Here is an 18,088-nt window from a genome sequence, read left to right on the forward strand (position 1 = left end):
CTCTTAAATTTGGTGTTGAACATTGGAATCCTATTTGGCCGCAAAATATTTTTTGTAGAAGCCGATTCCACAAAATTGCCGTAATTTGATTTCACTTAACTTGCCGGCGTTTAGAGCGTTTTCGAAGATCGGAAGCAAAAATCAGTTTTGGAACGAGCCAAATTAGTTTTTAAATGAATTCTCATGATTTAATTCTAGATGTCACAAACCAGCGCCAAAAATTGCATATTAAATAGAAGTTGCACATTAAATAAAAACACATGTTGATTGTGTCTACCCTCTGTTTGTATGAAGATTTGATCCTGATACAACACTTTTCACTGCCAGTTTGTTTTGGAAGATTTACAGTTGTTGGCTAATTTTTTTGGAAGATGTTCCGGTTGCTTTTGAGTTTTCCAGATCTTTGATTAGACGCCTTGCTTCTTTTTCTTAGCGGTTTATCGGTGTTTTTGAATTTCTTTCGGCTCCCTTCTTAAAATTTAGAGATTGGTTTTGACGTTTTCTCGACTAATTATTGACCGGTTTATTTTTGTAATTGGTTGTTTTTTTAAGTTTTTCCCAAACGTTTTTTGACCTTTTCCCGGCTGTTTCGTCATTTTCCTGACGATTTCCTTGGCGTGTCTTAAATACAGACAGGTAAATCTGGGCCAAGATGTGCTCAAGACTGGCATGTAAAAAGTGACAAAATCATAGTTGTGAACCATTATTATGATATCAGACTTGTCATTAGACTCACAGAGTTCTAAGATTGACTTTGCGTTTTATCCGGATTGACTTTGCGTTTTATCCGAGAGTGGATTCTGTGCGGGGTCTCAACTTGGGATATGTATATAAAAGAAAAAATAATTTAAGCGTGGTTCCTGTTATTCCATTTGCGTGTCTGGGCTCAATTGAGATGTCCCACTTTGCAGTCATTCATATTGACAGCGAAAGACAGCTTGAGAGACCGTCTTGTGATGTCAGAGCCAGTCAGGAATGTCAAATAGGGTTCTATGTTTTCTGAAAAGGAGAATGACATGCAATACGATCATTTTGATAGTTTAGGAGACTATATGTCGAAGTAAAACTGTGAAAACCTAAGATAGCATTGCTCAAAGGAAAAAAAAACCCGCCAGGACCCTCTTTATCAAGAATATACAACGCAGATTTTTGCTTTTCAGTCGAAATGTCTGCCAGATTCTAGAATGCTAGATTTGTTATGTACAGTGCCAGATTCCAAATTTGCCAGGTGTTGCGTGTTTCAAGAAAGGTTATGTGACTATGCCAAACTGACTTCGAAATTCCACGACATCAGAGTTACATAAAATATTCCTGTAATAAGATTCTATAATTGGTCTGGAAATTCCACTTGAACTGGTGCAGTGAATATAAACTAAATGCATCTTTTCACGAAATGCAAGCATGTGATTTTCTTTGATATTGCTTGAGATCTGTTAATTTTCCCTGGTAATTCTTTATTGTCTTGGTTCAGCAAGATGGCCATCTTGAAAAACCTTAGTTTATGTTTCAAACTGTATAGCCATTTGAACAATTCCTCGACAAGGTGAAAAGAAACCGGATTTATTTCGATTAGATCTTCATAAAAATCTTTACAAAACTGCAATAGGTACACCCGCGTGCATCGTTTGTAGCTTTACCAAGAATCTTTATGACGATCTTCACGTTTGGTTTTTTTGGGCGTAATACTAACGTCCAAATACATCAATACCACACACGACCAGATCGGAGGTAGATCTCTCTTCAGAGGGGGTCTCAATTTTCACACCAATCGACATGTGAGTGTGATTGCATTTGTAAGAGATCCAGGCACCAGGTATCCAGGGACCAGCTTCTCTCTTTACTGTATCAATAACTGTACACTGGGAACAAACTGAATCCTTGTCACAATGGTAGGTCTTGATGAAGTCCATATGCGCTACTAAAACGCTTTTAGGTTTATAGCGTATCACAGCTACATGGTTAGATGGGAGAACTAACAAGCTTCTCAGCAAGCGACTTCCCGGGTTCAGGTGAAGATAAGCGGTGAGTGTGGAAATTTTTGTAAGATAAGCGGTGAAATTACATAAATCAGGCGGTAAGAGGTGAATGCGGTGAAATTACATAAATTCACCGCTTAACCTTAGTGGTGAAATGGCATAAATTCACCGCTTAGAAAGAAGTGTTAAAATTGTGCGAGATCAGCAGTGAATGCGGTGTAATTACATAAATTCACCGCTTAGGAAACGCTTCGAATTGTTTATGTCCAGCGAAGTTAAGATACATTTTTTGTACACAAGCACGAACAATTCACCCATGAACAATCATACATCTGTTTTAAAAGTCTTTTAAGCGGTGAATTTATGTATTTTCACTGCTGAACTTACAAAAATCACCCCATTTCACCGCTAAAATTTGCAATTTAACCGCTAATCTTACAAAAATTCAATGCACATGTTTTACAGAAAGTAGAGTGAATTTGATTTAATGTCAAAACAAATATGCTAGAACTTGGTGAGAGGTGGCGTAGTGGAAGATAAAGTGGCTGACATGCAGGAGGTGAGAAATTCGAATACGTGTAAGGTCGCCAGTTTGTAGTAAGCAGTGAAAGTCGGTGCATTTTTGTAAATTTACTGCTTGCTCTAGCATCGAAATTGCATAAATTCACGGCATTTCACGCAAAGATTCTGTACAAATTTTGCGGTTAAAAAGAACAATTTTTCACCGCTATCTTACTTATTTTTCCAATTTTTCCTCTAGAATTTTGCCAGATTCTAGAATGCTAGATTTGTTATGTACAGTGCCAGATTTTCCAAATTTGCCAGGTGTTGCGTGTTTCAAGAAAGGTTATGTGACTATGCCAAACTGACTTCGAAATTCCACGACATCAGAGTTACATAAAATATTCCTGTAATAAGATTCTATAATTGGTCTGGAAATTCCACTTGAACTGGTGCAGTGAATATAAACTAAATGCATCTTTTCACGAAATGCAAGCATGTGATTTTCTTTGATATTGCTTGAGATCTGTTAATTTTCCCTGGTAATTCTTTATTGTCTTGGTTCAGCAAGATGGCCATCTTGAAAAACCTTAGTTTATGTTTCAAACTGTATAGCCATTTGAACAATTCCTCGACAAGGTGAAAAGAAACCGGATTTATTTCGATTAGATCTTCATAAAAATCTTTACAAAACTGCAATAGGTACACCCGCGTGCATCGTTTGTAGCTTTACCAAGAATCTTTATGACGATCTTCACGTTTGGTTTTTTTGGGCGTAATACTAACGTCCAAATACATCAATACCACACACGACCAGATCGGAGGTAGATCTCTCTTCAGAGGGGGTCTCAATTTTCACACCAATCGACATGTGAGTGTGATTGCATTTGTAAGAGATCCAGGCACCAGGTATCCAGGGACCAGCTTCTCTCTTTACTGTATCAATAACTGTACACTGGGAACAAACTGAATCCTTGTCACAATGGTAGGTCTTGATGAAGTCCATATGCGCTACTAAAACGACAATTCTTTTAGGTTTATAGCGTATCAAAGCTACATGGTTAGATGGGAGAACTAACAAGCTTCTCAGCAAGCGACTTCCCGGGTTCAGGTGAAGATAAGCGGTGAGTGTGGAAATTTTTGTAAGATAAGCGGTGAAATTACATAAATCAGGCGGTAAGAGGTGAATGCGGTGAAATTACATAAATTCACCGCTTAACCTTAGTGGTGAAATGGCATAAATTCACCGCTTAGAAAGAAGTGTTAAAATTGTGTGAGATCAGCAGTGAATGCGGTGTAATTACATAAATTCACCGCTTAGGAAACGCTTCGAATTGTTTATGTCCAGCGAAGTTAAGATACATTTTTTGTACACAAGCACGAACAATTCACCCATGAACAATCATACATCTGTTTTAAAAGTCTTTTAAGCGGTGAATTTATGTATTTTCACTACTGAACTTACAAAAATCACCCCATTTCACCGCTAAAATTTGCAATTTAACCGCTAATCTTACAAAAATTCAATGCACATGTTTTACAGAAAGTAGAGTGAATTTGATTTAATGTCAAAACAAATATGCTAGAACTTGGTGAGAGGTGGCGTAGTGGAAGATAAAGTGGCTGACATGCAGGAGGTGAGAAATTCGAATACGTGTAAGGTCGCCAGTTTGTAGTAAGCAGTGAAAGTCGGTGCATTTTTGTAAATTTACTGCTTGCTCTAGCATCGAAATTGCATAAATTCACGGCATTTCACGCAAAGATTCTGTACAAATTTTGCGGTTAAAAAGAACAATTTTTCACCGCTATCTTACTTATTTTTCCAATTTTTCCTCGACCCGAGTTCAGAAATAAAAGAACATACTTTGTTACTCTGATGAAAGCCCGGTTAAAGTGTCACTATCTCCAAGAACCGCGTATTGCTTCGAAATATAGGCCAGATTTTTAAAGTGACTTTAAAACGATAATCCTGTATATAAAAAAATCTGGGATTCTGGAATCTGGCAAGTCAATTAATTTTAAAACCTGCCCGTGATTGTTCCAAAAAGCAATTTAAATTTTCTCAGAACAATTTGCTTGCTTAGCTTCGAAGTCCACGCTACCAACAAATCTTTAAAAATGGCAACACTTAAACACTTTCAATACGGAACGGTAAAAACTTAAACGGTGGCTCTCCTATCAGTGAAAGGGAAAGTTGTACACCAACCAGTTGTTTCAAAATCTCCCTGGATAATACTTTTTGCAGGTCGCAGAATTTCCTTTTTATTTTCTAATTCTTAGTTACCGAAAATAGCCAATGATCAATTACTTTAGTTACTTTAGTCCAAAGTGCCTGAGCACGAAGCTTTTTAGGCAACGTACTACCTTTGTACACAGTACAAAACAAACTTTCATTTGCGCTCAGGCACTTTACTTCTTGCGCAAGAATTTAAAACAGTTAGAGTTAGTTCTAACTTTTGGTTTCAAGTAATTATACATCCCTGTCATCGACTTGACTCCGAAAGTTAGGACAGATTAAAAGAGAGCAAACAAATGATTTTACTGCTCAAGTGAAATTGTGACACTATGCAATTAAACTTTCCTAACTTTTAATTTTTAGCTTATTCTTTGGTAGATTTTCTGATTCTTTTTATTCTCTGATCTTTCCTTTTTTCATCCTTTTTTCCGAACAGTTAATGGAGTGAAGTTAGCTATGTCGAGAAAACTGCAAAACATCGATCGTATTTCGGCAGCAAAAATCACTCCATGAGTGTCTTGTTAACAATGTGGAATATCCACAGAACATTTCTACTCCATGTCAGTAATTTGGCGAAAAACCAACGCAAAAAATTATGTTCAAATATAGCGCGTTACAAATATTGAAAAATTAGAGATCCAAATAAGTCGACATACAGCAATGGGTCGACATACAGCAATGGGTCGACATACAGTAATTAGGAGCTGGGTCTGTTTCTTTAAGAGCAGATGTAATCTTAGTTAAGACCGACCGTCACAGAAAATGAACGGAAAAAAACTACTGAATATTTTGATTAAGTTACGCTAGTACCTTTAAATTGAAGCAATTGTTGTCTATTATATTTCAAGCTAAATCTAAATTTTGCAAAATGTTCTCTCGGACAATTTTTTTTGCTTCAGCTCAACATCTGTCATCTTAAAAGTTGAGTACTTAAATGTGAGCCTTATTTTGGGTTCCAATGTAAATATATAAAAAATGATTTCACACAATCCATTTTAGGTTTTTTGTTCAGTGCATTCACAGTAGCATGTTCTTTGCTGTCCTTTTTAAATCATTTTCCACATTTCAGAATGATCATATAATAAGATATGAAACTGATTAAAGACTTTGATTTGTGGGTATAGTGGCTACATGAAACTTACAGACGATTTGCTCAGTTAGTTTCTTAGACTGGTTGTTATCCAAATTGCAAAAAAATATATCTTTACCTTAGATGCATCCTATTATTACTGAGTTTTGTACTATTATCTAATGCTATTAATGAGCCAGCTGACAAAAATTTGGATCGATTAAAAAGCATTTAAAATCATTGTGCGGGTTGTGCAAAAAATATGCATCCACGAAGCTTGGAGGGTGAGCTAGGAAAGGCCGGAACGGGGAGTTGGCAAAAACCGAAAACGTACAATAATTTTCATATTAAACTTAAGTCGAATAATGCGATCATTTTATTTATTTATTGGCCATGTAAAATATGAAGAACCCAAACCTGAGTCATCATAAGGCGCAAGCAGCTGAATGTATCCGACAAATTTCTCAGCTGGGAATTGAAACTCCAGAGTTCTACGGATGTATTGACCTCGATTGGAGCCCTCTGTTATTGGGAAACATAGATCTCGTTCAAACCTGTCCACTTTGTTCAGCGCTAATTTGAGTTTTGCAGCCAGTTGGGGGGTGAGGTTGTTTGTCAAATTATCTTTTAAGGGTACAACAATCTTGCCACCCGGTGACACTGAAAACAATCATATCTCTTCAATGCCTAGGATGAAAAACTTAACGGTTTCTTACGTAAAAGTTCATCGGTCTTTATCTTCAGTTTTCACCATATTAAGAAAGATTTGTTATCGTCTTTTTTTGAATTTTAACCCAAATAAAAAAGGATTCGAGATTCTGTCTAGCCGAATTTCAACGTCAAAAAGATTCGGTCTCTCTTTTTAAACGAAAGAGAAGTTATTTTTAGTCCATTCTCGGATGTCAAAAGAACTTAAGCTGACTATTGACATTCGAACTAAGTATGATAAAGGGCAATTGTATATACCTATTTCAATGTAGCTACTATTACAACTAGCTATTATTCCTTATTCAACGACAATGTTAACATAAACCCGGACCGAGGTGTCAGCGCTAAAGAACGCAAAATTATGTAAGATTGGCGGTGAATGCGTTGAATTTATGTAATATCTACGCCAATCTTACATAATGTTGCATTTTTAAGCGTAGATCTTCCATAATTTTGTGCTGAAATGAGCGTTGATCTTTGCGTTGCATTTAGCGTAGACTTTACATAAATTCAACACAATCAACGCCAATCTTACATAATTATGCGTTTTTAGGCGTAGATCTAACATAATTTTGCGTTTATTTAAAGTTTATTTTACAAAATGGGGGACTTCTATGTGTGTGTGTATTAGTAAGTACTGGACATTTGCAAGACCTACGCTGTGGTCTACGCTTAATAACTGGAAAATTATAATCTATGTTAGATCTACACCTATAAATGCTAAAAACACGTGCAACTTGACGTTACAGTCCGATTTATAAAGGCTGCGGCCCTTAAGACAACAAAGATTCTGTGGCACAGTGGTGGAAGAAGAGACAAGTATGCCGGAGGTTAGAGGTGCGAGTCTCATACGCTAGACTAGACGCAATATTATGTAAGATCTACGCTTAGAAATGCAAAATTATCTAATATAGGCGGTAACTAGCGTGGACAAGTCAAAAAATGCGCCGCAATTGTCATACATAATTTTGCATTGAAAGCGTAGAATTAAGAAGCATAAACTCAACGCATTCAACGCAAAATTAGGTATGAAAATTATTGTGAAATTTGCGACTTGTGAACACTAGTTACCGCTTATCCTAAATCATTTTGGCAAATTTCCTCGGTCCAGGAATAGAACAGAAAACTCTAGTAAACAACTGATCTCGATCAACTAATTTACAGAAATTTATTTAGAACCTCTCAATTTTCATGATTGCTTGTTGATATCCACTTTCAGATACAGCTAATTTTGGTAGTTCTACTTTTTAATTTTATTGCTGCAATAAACTGATCCGATTTTTTTTCGATATAATATGGGTATTATTTTCTTGGAAATAATGTATGTGCACCAAAGTTTGATAAAATTTTAACCTTGAGATAATTGGATATTAGAAAAATTATGTATGTAAAATAGAATGAAAAAAGTCGTTGGATTAGTGCAACACTATTTTCCCCTCAATAATACAAAATCTTGCTTGATTCTATTTTAGGTCTGTCATGAAAACACTAAAAATCATTCAGTTCTATTTCATAATGTTTCCATGAAAATTTCCCATGTCATTGATGAACTTCAGCGGAAAGATTCTTGACATCCTCATGACGTTTAGCAACCCAACACTTCGGTTCGGATCGGGGGCAAATTCGGTCTGGAATTGTCTAAACCTAATCGGTCTTTTCTCTCAAAGACGATCTGATAAGAGTTCTTTTCAACCTGGGATATCAACAAGGAAGAATCCATCCGATGAAAAAAGTTGAAGACGTTTAATTATTTTTGATCTTCGTCAAAAGCTCTAATTGATGTATTAAAACAGTTAAATTCCTACCTTTTTGTCCCAGTATTTCTATCTCACAAATTCCAAGAGTGATATTGGGGATAATCGATCCGTCGTCTTCCTTCACCTCCACCAAAATATAGAACCCAATTAGTTCACACATGACATAATTCCATCCCCCATCTCCCCTCAGAGTCACGTTCTCTTCTGCGCCTTCACACTCCAAACAGCCGTGGAAGTCACACACCGACACTGTCGTGTAGTTGGGGTGCAGTAGTTCTAGGCAGTTATTCAAAGGAACTTAAATAGCTGTTTATACTTTCTAGCACGGTTAATTACATTTTCCATTTTAAAAGTAACAACTTGAGAATATTCAGAGCTAAGCTGCTTTATTTATCAGTTACTTTTTTGAGCTTTAATAAGATCTTCTGGCTATATATTTCGGAAATGCTCAATAATTTTAGGAGGTAACTGTTTTTATCGTTTTTCACGCTTGACGAAAAACGCTCAATTCGCTCGGTTGAAAATGCTTCATATTGAATGATGTAGTACATTTTGTGTTAATTAAATACAAAACTGTTTCCAATTATATTTTGAGGTTAATTGAGAGCTGAAATCGCAAAGCTTTCAAAGGTCAAAAAAAGACCTCCGCTTGAAAACGATTGGCCTAATAACAAAATAAACGCATGGTGTGATTATGAATTAATTACTGATATAGCTCAATTTTCTAATTGTTTCGCTGTTTTGAGGGAGTTCAGTTGAACGAGTCAGTAGAAAATGTTTAAAAGGATTTAAAAACCTAGAAACAGGAATGGATTGGCAAAAACAAGACGAGAGCTGACTGTTTTCACAACAATAGAACTGATTTGACACATCTGTATATTGACAAGATTGAGCTTCAAAAAGATGATGCGAGAGAAAACCAAAGAGTACATGTCGTCAAAAGTTTTGTTTTTCTGAAACCGCAAACAACTCGATTTCGCTTAATCTTGTGTCTGTTGGGTAGCAAAGCATTGAAGCAGAACCAAATATGTCTCCTGGAAACTTCATTTTTGATGGTTACTGGTCAGTACAGACCCCCAAATTGGGCTGAATTGATCGATTTGTGCATGTGGATTTTACACGCAATTTTAATACACTAATTCCGTGGAAAACACTTATGTTCGCTAAATTGACTTGGATTGAAATATTTTGAGGGGTTAAGTCAGTCTTGCACTCGAAAGTGTTTCAGTGAATACACTGACGGGTTACTGTAAGTGTTATTCAAAAGCAAAGGTAATTAGATTAGACGATTTGGGTAATTAAGATTCGCGATTTCAGTAAATCAGAATTCATAGCCCTTGATTATATAATTTACACCCAAAAATTGTGAAAAGGGATATTATATCATTGGTTGAATATATATATATATATATATATATATATATATATAATATATATGTATATATATTTTTATATATATATATAAGATTTAGAAAAAAAAATTGGAACTAATGATTGTAAAATTGCTTTTTCATGCTTTGTAAAATCCGCTGACAAGAAAATCCAAATCTGTCAGTGTAGGCTATTTTGTATCGTCAACCTTGTTCTCGAAACCCTTCCAAAAATATCATTGTGAACAAATCTGACGGATTTGTGTAAGTGTCTCAAGTTTCCGTAAGTGAAATCCACTGGTCTATAGTAAGGGAGAATTGGAACTAAATCAATGTGTCTGTTTTGACCAGCAGGGACAATCTCTCAACTGATATCTGAATTATGTTCCATCAACTCCAATTTTTTGTCATCAAAGTTACACTTATATCGGCACCTACCGATCATTTCATTCTTTAAACAGCAACTTTAAATTGATATATATTGAATAAGTTCAAACTGCATATAGATCGAATTCAATCATAGTAGTTGTTCGACCAGTTGAGTTAGCTTTCGACTATTGGGATTTAGTTTTCCTAAAAAATTATTACATAGAATTATAATTTGTCGTTTATTTAAATTTACTTTAATAGTGTAATTATAATAAACGTTGAATTTTTCAGCCTATTTGATTATTTCCCCGCTGCTTTTGACGCTTTCAACTCAACAACTACTTTTTGAATTGTGTCGCTTTTAGATTTGCACATGATCTTAACAAAGCCAATTGATTCACAGGACAGGACACATATCAATCAATAGGGGCTAGATAGATTACTGTCCAAGTTTTATACAAACAAATGGGCGCATTACATGGCCAATGTCTGAAAAGGCAAGTTCATTAAGTTTACGAATTGCAACGAGTATTCACGGATTAACTTGAACTTTTTTCACCTTTTGGAGCATGTAATTAGCATTAAAATTTTGCTTACTTTTAGTCATGGATATTTGGGGATACCTATCTAACATTTTAGTATGTATTCAGTCTAACTCTTTATTGCCGAGTTGAATTTAGCAGTGAAACTACATAAATTCACCGTTTAAAAAATTGTACAAATAAGCAGTAGATGATCGGTGAAGACGGTGAAATGGCGTAATTCTGATGCCTTTTTTTGCTATTGCGACTTTTTTTGTTTTTTTTTGTATACTAAAGTTTTAATGTTTAGAGTTTTCATTTTTGCTTAAAATAAGACGAACCGACGAGTTTGACTTTCTTTGTCAAACTGAGGAATGGTCAAGGTAAGAAGAAAAATGCAAGTTTATGCAGAAATAAGTGTAGAATGTTTGAAGAGTCACGCATTAAAGGTTAATAAAAGTTATCAGACAAGCGGTGATCTTTTGTAAACTTAACTCTAGGAAACGGTGAATTTTTGTAAGATAAACGCAGAAAAATTGGAAAGATATGTAAGATAAACGGTGAAACTTTTCTCATCGCAATTTTTGTACCTAATTTTGTGGTGAAAAGCGGTGAATGCGGTGAAATTATGTGATTTCAACGCTGGAGTAAGCGGTGAAATCGCAAAAATTCACCTCATTTCACAGCTAAATCATGTAATTTTGTCAGTATAGTAAGCGATGTAATTACAAAAAGTAGCGGTGAAATGTGGTGAATTTTTGTAATTTCCTCACCTACTCTAGCGTTGAAATTACACGATTTCATCGCATTCACCGCATTTCACCGCAAAATTATGTACAAAAATTGCGGTGAAAAAAAATTGCATTTTGTCACCGCTTATCTTACACGATTATTTCTCGCCCCAGGAACGCAGGTCTTGGTTCCCTGCCCAGACTACTTTGCCTCTAGGAATCCTCTGAATCAGTTCTGATGGTCTCTGGGAATTCGGCGGAAGTTGTAATATTTGCTCAAAAAAGTGCGTTAGACTATCTATAATGTAATATTTTAATATTTGCTCCAAATAGGTTCCTTCGAATTGCAAAAAGAAGATGTGAGCTCCTCTTACGATCTAAAATTACTTTTTTTAAAAAAATTTTCTTTAAAAAATATCCCCCCCCCTACGTAACGAGAACATTTGCACTCCACTGCCATTTAGTACATAATGGGAAGAAGTAATTGAAAATAAACCTGCTAGATGATCTTTTCTATTATTGAATCCCACAGCTTTCACGTAGTGTCTCTCACTCCCTGCCAAATCCAACCTCATATTCCACTCCCCACCTGAAAGTCCTTCTCCTGTAGGTTCAATCGCCACACAGTGAAGAGGGTCGAACTCAATCCGGAGGATTTCGTGCACATTCAGATCGAATAAAAAATCTGGATCACCTCCTGAAATGTAACAACACGAGGTACCACAACAGGTAGATTTGTTTTTATTTACTAATCAAATTCTCATTGATTTTTCACTAATCGACTATTTCGAAATGGTCCATTCAGCAACTGAGTAAATTTGTCCTATTGAGGATTTTTCCGTTTTTTTTGTTTTAAAATATAATAGAGAGAGAGAATGAATGTAAATTCGGGTTTTACCGCGTTCATTGTAATAGCTCCAATCTTTGACAAACGGAAATTCTTAGGGAGTGCATTTCTCAAAAGCTTAATAATAGTCCGTGATTAAAGGAACAAACTGTGAACATCAACCTAGAATTGAGTGACGTTAAACCAGAATCCATATTTTCTTCAAATGGAATTGAGCAAAAGTAGAACACGTTCTCATTACAGAGATAATCATTACGCGGCCAATGTCCAAAAAAGCAAAATTAAATAAACTTTACGTTTTAAGTAATGGAGAGACGAAAACGTGTCCCCATTTTTAAGTTGCTGAAAACGTTGCAATAGATTACTTATATCGTGGAAAGGGCTTAAATTTTGCCACGAGTACTCAGCTGACCGAATTCCAAAATTTTTAGCATTTAATTAGCCTAAAACTTCATTGCCCGAATTTTAATAGTAATTAATTAAGACCAAATTTGAAGACTCAACTTTTCTTCTGAACATTGTTTTGAGTAATCACAAAAATTGAATTGCTCCGGGTAATTGTCTTCTGAATCAACTACTCGAAAAAGAAATTTTTGAAATTGATAACCAATTAGGCTTTCTTTCATTTCGTTATTTAGATTTTGTAACTGTGTGAAATTGAGAAGTGGAAATAAGTTACTTGTATTGTGGAAAATAAGGACTTATGGCATTGAAACAAGTGATTAAAAATATGATCACCTTTTTTCACGCTAGCGTCAAAAACACGCCTTGAGAAATATGAGAGCACGTAAATCCAATTTTGAAGCGAATTTGAACTGAATTAGCCTAGTGCCACTCGTTTCTACCCAAGCTTACAACTGTATATTTGAAACATGGGTCGTGAAAAAACCCTACAAAATCGAGTTTGTAAACTCACTTTTTTGGACATTGGTCACCTGGCCACGTAATGATGGCACTTTTTTTGTGTATAACCAAAAAAAACATGACCAGAGGTCTACAAAAAAAATCATGACCAGAGGGCTACATTGTTTTATGGCCTATTGTGAGTTTTTGCTACCATGTTATCAAGCAAATTCAGTTTGAAAGACAGTTCATTCTGTGCGAAATTTTTCGTATGTACGACAAAAGAGATATGTAACTTCTCTGTTAAAAATCAAAGTGTTTGGCGTTGTTACCTCGTAGGTTAAAACTAGTTATAGGACCGTTCAAAATTGGTTGACAAAGCATTATATTTTTCAGTGTGCATCGTATTTGGTGTGCATCGTAAAACATCAATAAATTACATTAGTACAGGATCTCATAAGTCTAAAACCATTATGTTGCCGTATCTCACTTTAAAATACCCGCTAGATTAAAAATAGTGCCTATAAACGAAAAAAAAATAAGTTCAAGTTTGTGGTCATCTGCTCGGACTTTTCAAAATCTTCACCGAGAATTTAGATGTGACTTTTGCTTGTCAGTTTTCAGCAGTAATTTTTGTTTATCTTTATTTTGTTTACCAAAAAAAATCCGATTTGACTTAAAAAATCCATCCACTTCAAAGAACCTATCACGAGCCCAAAATAGATATTTTCTTGAAATCTTCCTAAGGGAAATTTGTGGTTCCAGTAAGTAAAGTTTGAACCACATCATTGCTCTAATCCAACCTTGGAAAAGCTGCGTCAGCAATCTGATTTTTTCAACCTTGGAAAAATCAAATGGCTGATTCACGAGAACGGAAACTCGGCTGTTCAGTAATTCAACTTTTTTTGGGGGATGGTTCCCATTGCCTGACTTGTTTGCCTTTCCCCTATTGCCATAGCATTGTTAAGATTTAGACATTATTTTATATTATCATTTCTAACAAAAGTTCCTAGAAGCTTCTATTAGTTTTCTATGTCCACTTTAGACTTTAGAATAGTCATTAAGATAGCATGGTCCATCATTGGGCTTCTCTTGATACTACGACCCACCTGTGACATCTTCTGAGTCTCTGGTATAAAAACAGGGAAAGAAAACTATGCAAAATTTAACATTTTTCTTACAACTTTCCATTATGTTTTTAAAGACAGTTAACCGGACTATTGAAAAGATTGGCTCTAGAACAGTTCCTACCTGGAAACAAAAAAAATTATCGAAAAATTAACAAAACTTTTCAAAATTTTTTTTTTGAAAACAGATATAAATTAATAAACGTTATCGCTATCGGACCGTATATTTAGTGTCAACGATTGTTCTACTCAGTGTCACAATTTTCGACTTGAACTATTGAAATGTAACTTTTTCTTATGAAAAAAAAGACTTGATGAATTATCCTGACTACTTACGTTCAATTGTAGCATTGAGCAGAGACATTGATGTTGGTCCGATGCTTTGGTAACCTAAATAAACAAACGATCACAAATTTCCCTGTCAAAACTGTTGCCAAAATTTACAAGTCATTGGAAAAAACGATTTTCATTCTGCTTACTTTAAACATCCCGAAAATTGAGCAAAATAACATAAAAAATGTACGGCGCATCAAGATACAACTTATAGAGTCCGTTGATTAGTTAGTCGTACAACCTGAACATATACTAACTAGTGCAGAGTATACCATGTCCATTTAGTCCAGGTGGACAGAGGCAGTAAGCGTGAACACCATCAAAAGAACACACAGAGTTTCCTTCGCAGGAATGAGTTCCAGATTCACATGGATCTAAATTGAAGATGGCAGGTGAAAACAGTACGATAAAACTATAATGAAAACTTGGATTCAAACACGAGTTGTGTGAATCCAAGTTGTTACATCCAAGGCAAAAATTAGATCAATATTCAAATCTCATGATAAAATTATCTAAGTTATGAATTGAAATTATCTAAAAGTATAGATAAAAGTAGTTTAGCTAGAAAATCATAATCATGATTCCGGTTCGCAACATGAAAAAGATTACTCATTATATATTGATCACATTTAATGTAAATTGGCATAGTCACGCCCTTAACCCTAATTCCTAAAAATCGCTTTTGAAAACTGTAATTGACTAACTTTCAACCGTCGCCGAGGGATGAATTTCCGCTGAAACAAATAGAGAAAGTTTGTTAATTTTTTCCAGGTTTATTCACCTCCGCTCAAGTTATTTATGCTGATATACTTGACAAACTTCGAAATTGCCTCTGCAGCACTCTCAGCTAAATGGCAATTCTAAAAGATACTTGCAAAAAAAGTTCTCCTTTTTTTTATCTTCTCTCCAATTTATTTTAAAAATCTAAGAGATTATGCAAAACTGAAAAAATGGTGTAAGGCGTTTGAACTAAATTAATCTCGATTAAAAAACATTTTTTGCATCTAAGATTTTTAGTTTTCAATGAGTAGTTAAAAATTAAAACTGAGAATTTTTTCCTGTTTGCGGCTCCTCAAAATTAGTGGATTCGCGTTTGTTTTACTTCACAAGCTCACGCGCGCTTTTTTTATTAGAAATATCGAAATAAAAAATTAATATAACTATTATTATGAGGTAAGGTCACGTTGTAATTAGAGTTGCTCAGTACTGAAATTGACTTTTGCGTTATATTCAGGACTGGGTGTTCAGAATCTGGGGGTTTGCCCTATGTATAGGGCATAAACGGAAATGATTCGGTAAAACTTTGACTTATTGGACAGAAGTCACTTTTTTTATTGAAATGAAAATTTTACTAATACGCTTAATTCACATATAACTGAGATGCAATGATTGACAAGCAGCTTAGTACTACGGTGATTGTTTTTATTTCCCTGTTATTTCGAATCATAGTCGGCCTCCAAGAATCTTTATCAAATGACATGATCATTACTACAAAGAAAAACTTTTCGGACGTTAATCGTTTTCGCTAAAAAAAATTATGCAAATGAAAGTTATTTGATGAGATGCTACGTTTTAAATTTAGCAGTGAACTATTTTTATGAACGATGTGTATAAGTAGTAATATATAGCTGTATTGGGATTTGGGGGGGGTTATCCTGCCATGAGGATAATAGGGTATAGAATGCATGAGGATAATATGGAGTAGTATATCCCATGAGGATAATATGGAAAGGTATATCCCTTCTGATATACATGTAAATTGAGAAGGAAGAATTGCCGCAACTAAACTTGCATTTGAATTGTTCACGTAAATTGAGAAGGAAGAATTGCCGTGATCAAACTTGCATTTGAAACGATTATTTACCGAGCTCTTGCTTTATGTGAAAACGGATCAAACAACAATTTATTGCAACGTTTTTCCAACTGTAAACCAAACATATTGAAACAATTAATTACGTCACAAAATCCAAACTGAGGAGCACTTTGAAAACAGGTTCTGAAACTTAAAGTTATACCAAAATTCATGTACAAGCAATAGTTTACCTCACAAAATCAAACTGCGGAACACTTTGAAAACACGCTCTGAAACTTTAAGTTATACCAAGAATCACGTACAATATTGCGTAGAAGTGGAAACTAAGGCAAGTTTGTTTGAATTAATTTAGCAAGCAACAAAACGCTCAAGCGTTGGGTTTTGCTATGAACTTTAATCACTGCTGTCACTTGCTTCAAAGTTAATGAGGGAGAAGTGAAAATGATCATCTTCAGAACTTCTGCTCCTATCAAAATCAGCAACATCAGAATCACTAATTTCCTCCTCAGTAGTAGCTCTAGCAACAATCATTCCCGGGTCGGGTGGTGTCCAGTTTTCTACTATATCGAGCATTTGATTCATGTGTTCACTTAAATGTTTTCTCATTCTTTTTGCTGGAGGAGAAATGGGGCTGGGAGGTGTCGGATAATCCCAATCGACATTAGCGTCATTGTCTCTACCATTGAAAAGTCTACTTAAACTTTCTTCTGAGGTTGATTTGTAATCCCAACTTATTTCACTGTCCTCTTTCTCATTATCGAACCAGCTATATGAATCAGTATCACTCTGTTGTAGATTGTGAACTGTTCCCTATAGAATAATGCCCAAATGGCAGTGTTCTCAAACCATCAGCAAGAATGTATCGTTTATTGTCGTACGCTGAGAGGGACACTTTGTTTTGGGATACTGTTTTTAGAATATGGTTTTTGGACTTTATTCTATTACTTATTGCTCGATATGGTTTTGCCGTAACCAGTGTAGACTTGTACAACTCGTGTGTCAACAACTTCTAGGCAGCTTTTGTTACCCCTTTCGCCGACAGCTTTCTACAACCTGGAATAAAACAAAAGCAGATCAACCTCGAGTCTCGGGTGAGTTCCTATTTCAACATGCAAAGAAAAAAAGTGATCGGTTCTCGGGGATTAAAAGTATATATGTAACCTAATACCTACTTTTAAAAGTTATTGAATACATTTTAGGCTTCAAGCATATAAATTCAGAGATGTAGTCACCAGCGAATTAATCCTTCAACTTGAGAACTCTGCTGTGGTTAATATCGGAGTAGAGCGTATAATTGTCCGGATAGTTTGAGAAATCGAATTCTGTACAAACTTCTTTCTTCTTTGCCAAGTCGGCATAGAAGTCAATCGTCTCAACTTTATACAATAGACTGTCGGTATCAGAAAACAAGAGTGAGCACCAAAAATTTGCGCGCATAACATCATAGTGGAACCCGTACATACGTAGTTTTGAAAGATCCAAGATGGTCGCCCCGACAATAGTTGGTGTTGTCCATTTAATAACTTTTGAGTCGAGAACAGATCGGCGCCATGTTTTCGCCGAATACTTCAAATTTGTCAAACTCGAATTTTGATGTAAGTTTTGCAGTTTTTTCGGCATCCCGTGTTATGTCTACTTTCAGTCGTCTTCGTTTTGACTCAATTGTTTTCCTATATACCGAGTTGTTCATCAATTTGTAGTAGTTCTGTTGAAATCTGTTAGCTGCTTTTTTTCTCATGGCGTTGTTTAAGGTACTGTACGGTTCAAGCCACTTTCATGGTGTAAATTTGAGAAATCTGTGTACTTTTTTGATACGCAACCCAAGTCGAACATAGAATTGCAGTAGTTTGTAGTGTAGGACATATTTGCTTTTGTCAAACATAGTTT

General features: G+C 35.3%; 1 protein-coding gene across 1 annotated transcript in view; it reads right to left on the reverse strand.

Annotated features, from left to right (window-relative positions):
- Positions 1 to 843: 843 nt before the first annotated feature.
- LOC142338491 (uncharacterized) overlaps positions 844 to 18,088 on the reverse strand; it is a 50,645-nt gene continuing 33,400 nt past the window's right edge. The window contains exons 4-10 of the mRNA XM_075388270.1: positions 15,093 to 15,122; positions 14,646 to 14,762; positions 14,392 to 14,445; positions 11,735 to 11,935; positions 8,296 to 8,523; positions 6,200 to 6,442; positions 844 to 999 (exon numbers count right to left, since the gene is read on the reverse strand). Coding sequence (XP_075244385.1) covers positions 887 to 999; positions 6,200 to 6,442; positions 8,296 to 8,523; positions 11,735 to 11,935; positions 14,392 to 14,445; positions 14,646 to 14,762; positions 15,093 to 15,122 — 986 coding nt within the window. The 3' untranslated portion in view covers positions 844 to 886. The remainder of the gene's footprint in view (positions 1,000 to 6,199; positions 6,443 to 8,295; positions 8,524 to 11,734; positions 11,936 to 14,391; positions 14,446 to 14,645; positions 14,763 to 15,092; positions 15,123 to 18,088) is intronic.

Source organism: Convolutriloba macropyga, chromosome 4 (genome assembly GCF_964194025.1).
Source record: "Convolutriloba macropyga chromosome 4, txConMacr16.3, whole genome shotgun sequence".
NCBI lineage: Eukaryota > Metazoa > Xenacoelomorpha > Acoela > Convolutidae > Convolutriloba > Convolutriloba macropyga.